This window comes from Podarcis bocagei (genome assembly GCF_964188305.1).
Source record: "Podarcis bocagei genome assembly, chromosome: 13".
Taxonomy (NCBI): domain Eukaryota; kingdom Metazoa; phylum Chordata; class Lepidosauria; order Squamata; family Lacertidae; genus Podarcis; species Podarcis bocagei.
This window is the reverse complement of record NC_138138.1, coordinates 15,068,814-15,082,263: the sequence shown is the minus strand read 5'-3', so window position 1 is coordinate 15,082,263 and position 13,450 is coordinate 15,068,814. Positions and strand designations below refer to the sequence as shown.

The window sequence follows — 13,450 nt, the reverse complement described above, 5'->3', positions numbered from 1 at the left end:
CCCTTCAGTACAGCATTTCAACGTGTTACCGGAAGTTCAGATCCGTGCATCCCTCTAACACATTTCTTAGATCTATGCCTCCCGCCCTGCTCCCTTCCTCCTCATTCAATATGGCGTCACTTCCTGTTTTCATGAAAACAAGATCCAATTCACTTGAATGCCCCATAGAAAGTTTTTCACTGTTTCCCCACTCCCCAGTCCGTCAGTCTCCCCTAAAGAAAGTGGGGCATAGGGGGTGTGGCCTGTCCGCAAGGCCGCACCAGGGAATTGTGAGTGTTGACATTTCCATTCCACCTTAGGAACATACATGGGATTGTTACGTGTCACATGTCTGTTTACATTCCAGCACAGCTTGCTGGGAACTTCCGTTGTGTATAGCTTTTGCTTTTTGCTGTTTTCTCTGAGACAACATGAGAGAGAGAGACATGTTTCTTTGTCCTGATTTATGCTTAATAAATCTGTAGTTGTAGTATGCTTCCACAAGCCTCACGCCTATTCTGTGTGCAGAGTTCGATCTGCTGATAGTGTGCCCTGGCTGTGAAGTCCGGGTCACTGATTTACGTCGAAGCAGAGGTGATGGTCTTATCTAAGTTAAGTTTATTGTGCATAAAATGTTATGTATGCATGCATTGTATTTGAAAACTGATGTAACGGTTTGCATTAGGCAAATCCACTCACCCCTTTGGGTGGGGCGGCGTTCCGGGACAGAGGAAGCTTCATTGGAGCCCTTACGAGGGAATTGAAACTGCAATGCCCTTCCTGATAGGTGGAGGGGGTATAAGCCCCTGCCACGTATTAGGAACAGGATCCTAGCCTGCATCCTGGTTTGGCGAATAGGGTTGCAGGCTGGGACTTGGGCTGTGCCAGGGGGCGGAGTCAATGGAGCCGACAGTGGGCTTCCCTCGGATTCACCCTGTTACGTACTGAAGTTCTCACCCTGGGCCAGCAGGGGGATACTGTAGATAGTTATGCAAATAAGGGGTCGAAAGTGACATTCAGTGATTGGATAGTTTTAGAAAATTGTTACAGTTACATTGTACTGGAGCTCTATATAAGCAGGCTGACTGAACCCTTCAGTTCAGTTCTGTCCTGGCCTGTGAATAAACAAGAGCTGTTTGAAGAATCGCTGTGTCGTCTGATATGTTCACCCACAACTTAACAGTCTTCACAGCGGGACGGCTGGAAGGGAACGGCCCAGCAGGGGCTAGCCAGCTAGTCTCCTGGCCCTCTGCACGCCAACAGTGAGTGCCAAAGAGCAGCCATGACAGTCGCTTGACTCTGGCTTGCTTTGTTCAGCCACTGTATCTGTTACCATAAAGCACCAATGCTGCAGCAAGCAAAGGCTCCAGCAGCTCAGTCAGCTGCTTGTGGCTGGAAAGCCAGACAGGATGTTTGTGACTGTTGCCATGGGAACAAAGGGGCAGTCCATTCTGTACTGAGCACCGGATGTTAGCTCAGTGTGTGTGTCATATGACCTGTACTGGAAGTACAAGGGTGGAGTTTCTTCTTGCTGTTGTCGAGTGCAGACATGTTTCTCTGTACTGATATGAGAGACAGAAATAAAGGATGTAAATAGTTTTCTGTCTGCTTCTTTCCCCTCCCTGGGGGACACCAAAGGGGAGAGAGGGAGAACGGTGTGTTCCTCTCACACATCTGAGATGAATCGCCGGGACCTCGCCTGCTTATCAGCAGAGTGGAGACGCGGGGAGGTCGACAGGAATATCTGCCGGTGCCTACGCTGTGGCACATTCCTCTGACCCAGGCGGAATTCCAACAGTGGTAGCAGAGGATGGTTGCTGTTTTCTTCGATCCATCGGACATCTGCATGAGAGGCTGGTGAATTGTCCTCCTCTGCTCAATGGAAGCCTGATTTGAGAGGCTGATTCTCTGCAGCCAGAAGCTGACCAGAAGAAGCTGACAGCCAAGCCGATACCCAAGGTATGAGACTTTTTAGGGCTTAGAAGTGTGAATGCAGAATGATTCATTCACTGCTTCACGGAGAGCGTGTGTGGGAAAGCAGCTCCAACTTAGAAGAGGCCTGCATACCAGGCATTCTTGTGGTTTCCTGTCCGAGGAAAGGAATGCGCTGTTGCTAAGCAACGTCCTTCAGAAGGCTGTGCCTCAGAGAGGAGAAATGGAAAGTTACTCGAGAGGGCTGGACAGTCAGTTTATGCCTCAGAGAGGCGAAAACAAAGTTTTGTTATGACTAGGTCCTCACGAACTGCTGGAAGGGACTTTCCAACGCAGCCAGTGTCAGAGTTGCCAGGTGTCAAGAGAGTAAACAAGCCAGCTATTGGATTTTAGAGGCTTGTGTTTCAGAGTCAATGCAAGGACTCAAAATGGATGCTAAGAAGGGGGGAGGCTTGCCTTCTCCACCCCTCCTGACCAATGACAATTATTCATCTTGGTCTGTAAAGATGAAGGCCCTGCTGCAGAATCAGAGACTGTTTGGGGTGATTGAGAATCCCATCCCAGCAGCACCAACGCGTGCTTGGGAGTCACAGAATGTGAAGGCTAGGACTGCTATAATTCTGTGTGTCTCAGATGAGCAGCTTGTGCATATACAGCATTTGGAATTTGCGCAAGAGGTTTGGAACACGCTGCGTACAACGCATCAGAGAGATGCTGGTTCTTCAGCGTTGCTGTATTTTGAGAAGTTGACCAATCTGAGACTAGCGCCTGATGGAGATGTTCAAGCGCACCTGACAGAAATGAAGTTTCTGCGTCAACAGATGGTGGAACGCAATTTCCGTCTACAGGAGGAAGTGTTTTGCTTCATGATGATAAACAGCCTGAACCGGACTTACAAGGTTGTTGCCAGTCAGCTTGGTTCGCTACCTGCTCAGCAGCTAACCGCGGAAAGAGTGTGTGCCGTCGTCCTGAACGAACACGACAGACTTGCTGCACTGGAAGTGAAAGACAGAGGGAGGCAAGAACAGAGTTCAAATCTTCCCACTGCTGAATCTACCTCAGAGCATGCTACAGCATTGAGCGCTGTCCGATGCTATAATTGTGGACAGACTGGGCATCTACAGCGAAACTGTAGGAAGCCGCGACAGTCAAAAGGAGCCAAGAACAGCTCTACGAAGCCTGAGGCGTCAAGCAAAAGCCGTACCAAGTGCCAGATGAAACCTGCAAAGGTGATGATGGCGAAAGGAACCACGCCAGATGTTGGGAACGCATTCATAATCGATACCGGCGCCACGAAGCATCTCTGCCCACACAGAGAACTGTTTTCGACGTTGAAGAAGCAAAGCTTCACTGTGAAACAAGCCAACGGTCAAGAACTGGAAGCGACCGGAATTGGAACTGTGTATCTTGAGAGTCTGAACTTGACTATAAACGATGTTTACCTGGTTCCAGAACTGAAATTTAGTCTGCTGAGTGCTTCACAGATTGCAAAGAAGGGACTAAAACTGTACTATGATGCTAAAAGATGCAAGATCTATAAAGATGGAGAACTGTTTCTTACTGCCAAAGAGAAAGATGGACTGTATTTGTTGACTTTTGATCAAAGTGATTACATGAAATGTAATACTTCTGATTCTAACGAAATTTCTCTTGCAGGTGTGACCAGTGTGGACACCAGGAAGGTGGCCGAGAAGGTCCACAGAGCTTTTCAGCGGGTGTATGCTGATGTGATTGCTCCTCTAGAACCATCTAGAGGCGGTGCAAAATATTACCTTGTGTGTGTTGATTGTTACACTAATTATTCTTGGGTTTACTTGATGAAGAAACCGCAGGAAACTTTAGAAAAGTTTCAAGAGTTTTGTAACAAGGTTAAAAGTATGCATGATGCTAACATTGATTGTCTTTTCACAGATGACAAGCCAGTTTTTCTTTTACAGGATTTCCAGAGGTTCCTGCAGAAGAAAGGGATAAGACACAAACTTGCTAGTTCCGAAGAAGCATGGAAGAAATGTGTCTGTGTTAGGGTGAACAAAGAATTGCAAAAGGGGATGAATGCGCAATTGCTGAGTTCACATTTGCCACATGAATATTGGGCCGAGTCGCTAGCGTCCTATCTTCACGTGTGGTTGAGAAAAGTCTCAACAGATTTGGGATGTTCTCCTTTTGAGAAGCTGTTTAATAGAAAACCTTCTGTTGCCTATTTCAAGGTTTTCGGGTCTCATGTGAGAACAGAAGCTCCAAGTGGGGTAAAGAATGCCAGAGGCATCTTTGTGGGTTATGAAAAAGGTCTCTACAGAGTAATTTTGTCTGAATCTGGTCAGGTGATTCTCACAAAGTTTCTAGAGAGTGCTCCTGAACGGGAGAGAGTGATTGTTCACACTTTTCCCACAGATGATTCTGATGATGATGATGATGAGTTTGATCTTATTGAGTTCAGTGGTACTGATGATGATGACACTGATAGCTCAGACAGCTCAGTTGTCACAGTCATTGAGAGGAAATCTCAAATAATGACTAGACCCTCAGAAGAGGAGGATAAACCACTGATTAAGCTTAGTACTGGTTCTCCAGAGAGTTCAGAGGCTGAACCAGAAAGCAGAGAAGAGCAGCAGCTCTTAAGAAGGTCTGAGAGAGCAACGAAGGGTGTACCACCCAAGAGGTATTCAGAGGAGTTTGCTAACCTTGCATATGTTGCTGTTGTAAACGACCAAAGACAGATTGAAGCTGTGTCTAAGTCAGAGACAAAGGCACAACAGAGAGTTGTTAACCAAGGCAATGCGAAGTCACACAACCAGAGAGGTACATTGGTAAAACCAGTGGCGGGTAGTTCCAAGGGTGGAACTGAAACAACAGGGGAATGTTATAAGTATAACAACTGTTTGTTTTCTTCTCTGGATGACGCTTTGCTCGCAGCACGCATTGATACTTTAGGGGGAGTATGTTACCATAAAGCACCAATGCTGCAGCAAGCAAAGGCTCCAGCAGCTCAGTCAGCTGCTTGTGGCTGGAAAGCCAGACAGGATGTTTGTGACTGTTGCCATGGGAACAAAGGGGCAGTCCATTCTGTACTGAGCACCGGATGTTAGCTCAGTGTGTGTGTCATATGACCTGTACTGGAAGTACAAGGGTGGAGTTTCTTCTTGCTGTTGTCGAGTGCAGACATGTTTCTCTGTACTGATATGAGAGACAGAAATAAAGGATGTAAATAGTTTTCTGTCTGCTTCTTTCCCCTCCCTGGGGGACACCAAAGGGGAGAGAGGGAGAACGGTGTGTTCCTCTCACACATCTGAGATGAATCGCCGGGACCTCGCCTGCTTATCAGCAGAGTGGAGACGCGGGGAGGTCGACAGGAATATCTGCCGGTGCCTACGCTGTGGCACATTCCTCTGACCCAGGCGGAATTCCAACAGTATCTGCATCTCTGCCCCAGTCGCTAAGGGGAGGTAGGCAGGGTCGAGGGACACACTGATGAAGAATATGTCCCTATTTTCATCTGAGGAATACTGGAGTGGGTGCGGTGGGTTGGAGTGTTGTCTCTGCACCCCTGTGCATCCGGTTCCAACCTGTGTTTCTTTGTACCTGGTAAACATGTTCAACTCTTGGTCCGTAGTCATTTACGTCCTTGCTTGTGTTCTTATAGTCGCCAAAGGCCAGTGGGACCACAACGACATCTGGGGCAGACCTCCTGGGGAGGAGAGCATGGAGAGAGCAAGGATGAAAGTGATCCCCCCCCGTCATGGGACACATACACGCTTCCTCCTGAAGCAAAATGCCCTTCCCTACTGACATTCCCAGCAGCTCCACTCCACCGACACCTCCTGCCCACAAGGCCAAAGCAGCCGGATCAACCTTGTAGCAGAATCAGGTGGGAAAGCTTTCCCCCCACTGTTATCACATCAGGATGGCTTTGTATTTCTGTAGTAGCTGGTGGACACTGGGTGGAAGACAAGGAGCCCAACAGCAGGTGGCGCCAGAGCCAACAACAGGCAGAGCCAATTCGTTCAAGTTTTGTCCCTGGCCTTCTTCCTGTTGAGTTCTACAAGGGCAACACTGAGGGCTCGTCCACATTTGACCTGCGCATAGAAAGCACAAATCCAAGAGGTTTCCTGCATGCCCTATGTTTTCTATGCACAGATCTGAGTGGTTTTCTGTTTGCCCTGCCACTTTCCCCAGGAAAACCCACTCTCTGACACTGAATTGGAGCAAATGTCAATCCGCAGAAAACCTGACAGATGTTTGCTCCGATTCAGCAGCAAAGAGTGGGTTTTCCCAATGGAAAGCGGTGAGACGAGCAGAAGTGGGGATGAGCCCTGAGACTAAGGAAGAGAAAGCTGATATCGCTGGTCTGGTTGTAAATATGAAGGCAGGCAAGTGGGGGCTGGCTGGGGGACAAATGAGGTTGGTGGGGCAGTGCCCCATTTATCCTCATAGGTCAGTCTCCACTGGTTTACATATACATGCATCTCTCTCTGTGTGTGTACACACACACACACACACACACACACACACACACACACTGTTATGAGTTTGTGGAGTGCACGGACCCCCCTTCTAATTCCTGGGTGCCAGACACTGGATTTAGCACGTTAAAATGCAAGCCAGGAGCCAGCCTGGTATTGGAGTGTCTCTTTGCCAGAGGACAAATGCACCCTCAACTCAGAATTACCAGTAGTTAGAAAGACAATAAGTAGAGTTTTAGAGCTGGAAGGAGTTGTTTTTAGAATTTCAGTTGCTTAGGATATGAGCTGAAAGATAAAATAGTTGCAGTCTGTAAAACAAGGAAGCTCAGCAGAGGGACAGATGGCTGTGTTTGATTTCTTTTTGGATCCAGGATTGCAGCAATGGGAGAAATGCTGTGAACCCCTCCACCGTAGGCTCAGGTTGAATATATGTGTAAATAAACCATCTATCATAAAGACACCACAGGCCCTGTGTAAGCGCCTGGAACCCCTGGAATCTCACACCACTGAGAGACTGGGTGTCTTATGATATGTGGTCTATTTACACATATATACAAGCATGCAACAATATATAAACATATACACATATGCGTTAATACTAATACAGACAGAAATCCATCTACCTGCAAATCTCCCCTCATCCATGTGACTTACTCACCCCAGCAGTTCCATTCTTGCAGCAACCTTGACCGGCACCTGCAATTGTTCCACGGCGCTATTGGGGTTGTTGCTGTTCTTGCTGCAGGAGAAGGTGGGAGTTACTGAGTGAGTGCCACAAGAGTGTTTTCTCAAAGCCTGGAGTCCAGGCTTTGGACATGAAAAGTCTTGATATGGAAGAGGAACAGAGATGCAGCGATTTGGGAAAGCTGCCTGTAGTTTTCTGCCTTGCAGCAGTTTAAAGTGTTGGTGCTGACCCTTAAAACCCTAAACGGCCTTGACCTTGTATACCTGAAGGAGTGTCTCCACCCCCATCGCTCAGCCCAGACACTGAGGTCCAACTCCGAGGGCCTTCAGGCAGCTCCCTCACTGCGAGAAGTGAGGTTGCAGGGATCCAGGCAGAGGGCCTTCTTGGTAGTGGCGCCCGCCCTGTGGAACGCCCTCCCATCAGATGTCAAGGAAATAAACAACTATCTGACTTTTAGAAGACATCTGAAGGCAGCCCTGTATAGAGAATTTTTTAATGTTTGATGTTTTATTGTGTTTTTGATATTTTGTTGGGAGCTGCCCAGAGTGGCTGGGGAAACCACGTCAGATGGGTGGCTAACAACAACAACAACAATTTTATTTGTATGCCTCCCATCTGTCTGGGTTGCCCCAGCCACGCTGGGCAGCTCCCAGCAGAATAGTAAAAACACGATATAACATCAAACATTTAAAACTTCCTTCAGATGTCTTCTAAAAGTCAGATAGTTGTTTTTTTCCTTGACATCTGACGGGAGGAGCCCTGACTTGGGAAAATAGTTGGCAACTTCATATATACAAGACAGCTCCCCTTATATACCCTGCTAGATGGGTGGGGTATAAATAAATTATTATTATTATTAATATTATTATTATTACCGTTTTTTCGCTCTATAACACGCACCCGACCATAACACACATGTAGTTTTTAGAGGAGGAAAATCCGTAGGCATGCCACCCGTAGGCATTCCCTCCATAACACGCACAGACATTTCCCCTTACTTTTTAGGAGGAAAAAAATGAGTGTTGTGGTGCAAAAAATACGGTATATCTTTTTTTTGGGGGGGAGAGAATAACTAAACAGGGAAGGTGCCTGCTTATTTATTTAGAAAATTTCTCAATTGATTTTGGTTTTCAAAAGAACTCCAAAACAATATACAGTACTGGAAGGTTGCTGGCTGTGCCACAGATGGGCCTGTGAGTTTCCTGGTATGAGGACTTGGCTTCAGGGGTCCAGGAGAGTGGGGCAGCGTTGACTGTTACCTTCTTAGCTGCAGCATCAAAGTTATGTTATCACTGGCCTCTTCCAGCTGGCTGACACTTAGCTCCACATCTACCTGGATCTGTAAAAAAGGTGACAGACAGGGGGAGAGGTTGGATGTCTGTTGCATCCAAGAAAACTGTAAGCCTGAGTTTGGCACTGCTCTGGTTAAGAAATCAGCCACATACCGTGGTGTTGGATTTCATGGGGTTGCCAATTTCACAGGCCACCAAGCGGGTCTCGTTCTCCTTACGGGTGTTGCAAATCAACTTCTGCAGAGAAAGAGAGAGGGAGAGAGAGCACAGGTGACTTCACTGTCAGCCAGGTGAATGAGCAATATGAAAGGCTGGCAATGACCTGGAGAGTGTCCCTATTGTTGCAAATAGAAGAATTAGGCCTGGGCCACCAATCGGTATATTCATGACCACAGCCGAGCTACAAAACAAGGGTATTGGAGCCTTTTCTAACCCGCTCAGTCAGAATTTTGAGTTCTGAAAGGGCTGTACCATTCTGCAGAGGACCACTTTGTCCTTTCGGACCTCTTTCCTCCTTCTTTGGAAGTTAAAAGAGATAAGCTTTGGCAAGCAGGAAGCTGCCAGGCAGCCTAGAATCCTCAGAATTTGCAGGAATAGATGAAATATGAAATACCTTAATAATGTCTTAAGGACGCTTCTGTGAAGGGGGTGACTGAGAAGATGAAAATATGTACGCTGTATTTTGTGGCTTGGCTCAAAAGGACTATTGTGGCAAAACATATTGGTGTTTCGCAACTTTCTGACTAGTTGCAGGACCTTAGCCAGACCTAGCAGAGTACACGCAGAATCCACATAAGCAACTGGCGACTTGCTGCAGACAGGACAGACGAAGCAGGAACCAGGAACTTGTAGTTGGGTGTTTATTATATACAGTGGACTATTTACAGGAACAGAACACAGATCTTTAGCTAGCTCTCTCTGACACGACTCACAACTCCTACACTGACATACAGAACTCTGAACCTTTGAACTCTGAACTAACACATTCCAGTTAGTAGGCCATTAATTATCACTCCCTTGAGAGAGCTTGACCAATCAGGGAGTTGTCTCCATGTCTCTGTTATCACCAGGCAGACTTACTCCTTCAGATTGCCTTCTGGCTGTCTGCCAAACCTTAATTGACTCTGTGTGAGTAACTGCACGTACACAGTTTCCCAACAACTATAACTCAGCAGCGTGGACCAGCTACGAGTGAAAGGTCTTACCTGCCCATCGCTGTTAGCTGTCTGGAAGTAAGTTCCGTGTGGCAGCTCCACCACCAGCTCTGCCTCATAGGCTCCTTCACCAGAATTCATCGCCGTGGTCTGGAGGAGAAGCACATTCTCTGCCCCAATTAACAGGGACCCTTCGTTCCTGAGACACAACCGCATAGCAGGGGTGGGATGCAGGGAGAGAGACAGAGCTAAAGTTATAAGAAATGTCTTTTGCTGTGCATTAGGAAATCACTGTATGAAAAAGAGGGAGCTGCAAGATTTAGGTTGTATTTCATTGTCTCAGCTGAGCAATCATGACAGCTCACCCCGGGTGCCTCCAGGCTGTCACCATCTTGCAGGAGGGATCTTTAGGTTTGCAAAGTTAAAGCAGATTAAATACTCTCTTGGCCTGGTGCAGCAAATCCACTAGAAACAGACACAGAGAGAGGCTTTCTGCAGTTAGGAAAGTGATGGGGAAACGGTCTGAGAAGTGTGGGATGATGAGCGAACGATGAGTAGGAAGATGTGCAAACCGCCACGCAAGCAAATCAGGGTGAAGCAAATCATTGTCATATAACTGTCCTGCAGACAAACGAAATTGACTGCTCGCTTACACAAAGCATATGCTTTGTGTAAGAGGAGTATGATGAATGCTAAATAAGCAGGAGGTTTGAAGGAGCCCAAAATGAAACACAGTGAATGTAGCAGTAGTTTGTATCACACCATATAAATCTGCCCAGCCCTTCAGATCAGTATCAGAACTCCTATTCTTCCATTTCCCATTAAGGTCAACTAGAGTGGTGGGCACAAGAGACAGGGCCTTCTCAGTGGTGGCCCCATAACTGTAGATCTCTCTTCCAAGGGACATACATTTGGTCCCGTCAGTTCTGTCTTTTAAATGGGCCTTTAAAATAAAACCATGTGACCATCTTGAGATCCTTGGAAGATAAAGGTAGTATATAAATGTAATAAATAAAATAATGTCCAGAGAATTTTGCCTTCCCGCTGCCCTGGGCCACTACAGCCTCTCAGATACCACACTTCTATAATTAAAAGGACTGGGATTCCAGATTCAAGGGAGATCTGAACCCTGAACTTTCTCATTTTGGACGACAGCCCCAGGTTAGATCACCAGGACTAGCACTCTTGAGACTCAAGAAGAGACAGCTGTTGGTGCTTACGTGTGAGCGGAGAGTCGGAGGTCTGGGATGCAGATGTTGTCTTCTCCACAATCCACAATGATACGGGTCTGTGGGATGTAACAAACAGGCAGAGCTTTGACTGAGTGATGAACAATCCCAACCTGGAGCCTCAGCACTTTTCCTGCTCTTTACCGCTAAATCAGAACAAACAGCAGTCCACGGAAAATCTGAAACATGGTTTGTTCCAATTCAGCATTAAAGAGTGGGTTTTACTGGGGAAAACAGGGCTCAGATACAGAGCCTTAAAGCACCTAGAAAACATGGGGCAGGAAGGAAGTGTGGAAGAGCCCTGATGTGGGTTGGGAGTGATGTGTTCAAGCTCAACATAAAAGATTGCAGAAGGATCCCATTGCCCTGTAGCGCAGATGGGAAATCAACATGGTTATCTGTCATTCAGATACAGTGGTACCTCGGGTTACATACGCTTCAGGTTACATACACTTCAGGTTACAGACTCCGCTAACCCAGAAATGGTGCTTCAGGTTAAGAACTTTGCTTCAGGATGAGAACAGAAATCGTGCAGCAGTGGCGCAGTGGCAGCAGGAGGCCCCATTAGCTAAAGTGGTGCTTCAGGTTAAGAACAGTTTCAGGTAAGTACAGACCTCCGGAACAAATTAAGTACTTAACCCGAGGTACCACTGTAAACAATTTGATCTCTCTATAATTGTCTAACAGCATTAACCGTTGAGAGTGCTTAGGGGGATTAGAATCCTGAAAATATAAATGTCAGTGCTTATATCCACCCCCACCCCCACCCCTGGTTCTGGCTATCATGCTTTCAAAGCTCGAACTCAAGTCTTCAGCATTGTGAGGGAGAGGACTCCCTGAGCATGCGCAAAGGGCAATTCCTTACAATTTCATACACACAACCAGGCTCATATTCCTGGGATCAGGAAGCTTGTTTTCTGGCTCAGAGGATGCGATTCAAATTTAAGCATTTTAGCACTTGACTAAGTGACAATTTTGTTTATGTATTTGGGGCAGCTGCATATTGCAGAGGGTTGGACTAGATGATCCTCAGGGTCCCTTCCATCACTGCAATTCTGTTTGCTAGCTTATTTCAGCTTCAATAGGCTCCCAGGGGTGGCTTAAAATTACAAAAAAAAGCAAAGGAAGGAAATCAAAATACCAGAACACAAAAGAAATACAGAAGCAGACAGCGGCTTTAAAACAGTGGAATCAAAGTCCTACAATGCCAAAGCTTTGAGGCTGGTGAGGCATCTCACCTGATCCTGGACAATTGTTTGGCCAGACAGCACAGGCTTCATCTCCCCGTCTGCAGATGCCGATGCCAAACTGAAGTTGAAACTCACGACAATGGGACTCAGTTTGTCCTTGAAATCGGCCTCCTCCTGTGGGAGGCAGAGAAGTGGCTCAGAGATTCCCCCTAAGGCTAGCTCATCTTCTCACTTCAATTGTTCAAAGTGCAACAGCTCGGCATTAACAGGCATAAAATCTCCAGTTTGCCCAGATGCAGAAACGGAGCTCGCTGGAACTACTGCGTGTCACGCCGCACGACTATCGAAACGGCAAGGCACCTGCCAGAATTAAAGGCAGAAACGCCAGTGGCCACACCTGGAACATAGCTGTCAACCGTCCCTTATTTGGCGGGAAACTCGCTTATCCCAGCGCCGTGTCCCGCTGCTGTCCCTTATTGATGATGTCCCTTAAATTTCCCGGGTTTCATGCTCGCCCAGCTCGGGAGAGAAGCAGCGGCTCGGGGTCCTCCACCGAGAGAGAGAGCATGTGCACAAGCTGCCGCGTCTCCGTCTCTCCTTTTTCCCCCTCAGGGGCGCATCGTGAGGAGACAGGTGGCGGCGGGCGGGCAGGCAGCCCCTCTCTTGCAAGACTTCCGCCGCGCTGCCAGGGGAAGCTGGAGGCAGCAGCGGCAGTGGCGGCGACGGCTGAGGAGGTGGCCTGAGGGAGGAGGAAGAGGAGGGGATGGGGAGGGACGCAGAAGGGCGGCGCTTCAGCGGCGGCGGTGCTGCCGCAACTATCTCATGCCGGGCTTGCTGGCGGCGTGGGTGAGAGTCTCTCTCCCTCCCCCTCTCTTGGGCAGGGAAGGGCCGATGGAACTCCTCGCGCTAGGACGACGGCAGCCCCGACGTGCTGCTTAGCATACCCTCCAACCAGTGCAGCATCTTAATGTAGTGATTTCCCCCTCTGCATCCCTTTCATAACTCTTTCATAAATGCAAGAGCAGCACGGCTCCATCAGTGCCGGATTTATGTATAAGCCAAGCAAAATCCCTTATTTTGGCTGCTGATCCCTTATTTTCGAGGCTGCTGGTCCCTTATTTTCAAATCTGTAAGTTGACAGCTATGACCTGGAATGCCATCCCTACCTGGGGCCTGCAACATGGTTTGAATATGCAGACATACACTCGACGATAGCATGCATGATGCCCTCTTTGTGGGTGTGTTGGAAGAAAACACACTTGGGATTTTTTATTTTAAAAATTGGATGTTTTAAAAATTTCTCTCCAATGCTCACCTAGAAGTTGCGGGGCTGGTTCCTGCAACATCTGAAGCAGCAAAAAACTAACATAAAACAGCCACCTCTCTCACGCTTTGTGTGTGTGGTGCCAAGATGTCTTTCGAACGGCAGTTTCACAAGGGCCTGGTTTCCTTTTAGCTGAGGACACACTGTGAAGTCTACCTTTAGATATGAGGCAACTGACTCAAGGCGGCTGGTCTCACCTGCTTTG

General features: G+C 47.6%; 1 protein-coding gene across 1 annotated transcript in view; it reads right to left on the bottom strand.

Annotated features, from left to right (window-relative positions):
• Positions 1 to 13,450, bottom strand: part of ITGA2B (integrin subunit alpha 2b) — a 48,877-nt gene that overhangs the window by 9,643 nt on the left and 25,784 nt on the right. Inside the window, 7 exon segments of the mRNA XM_081166153.1 lie at positions 5,491 to 5,596; positions 7,030 to 7,110; positions 8,316 to 8,395; positions 8,502 to 8,585; positions 9,554 to 9,701; positions 10,723 to 10,790; positions 11,970 to 12,095. Of these exon segments, the coding sequence (XP_081022279.1) occupies positions 5,491 to 5,596; positions 7,030 to 7,110; positions 8,316 to 8,395; positions 8,502 to 8,585; positions 9,554 to 9,701; positions 10,723 to 10,790; positions 11,970 to 12,095 (693 nt within the window).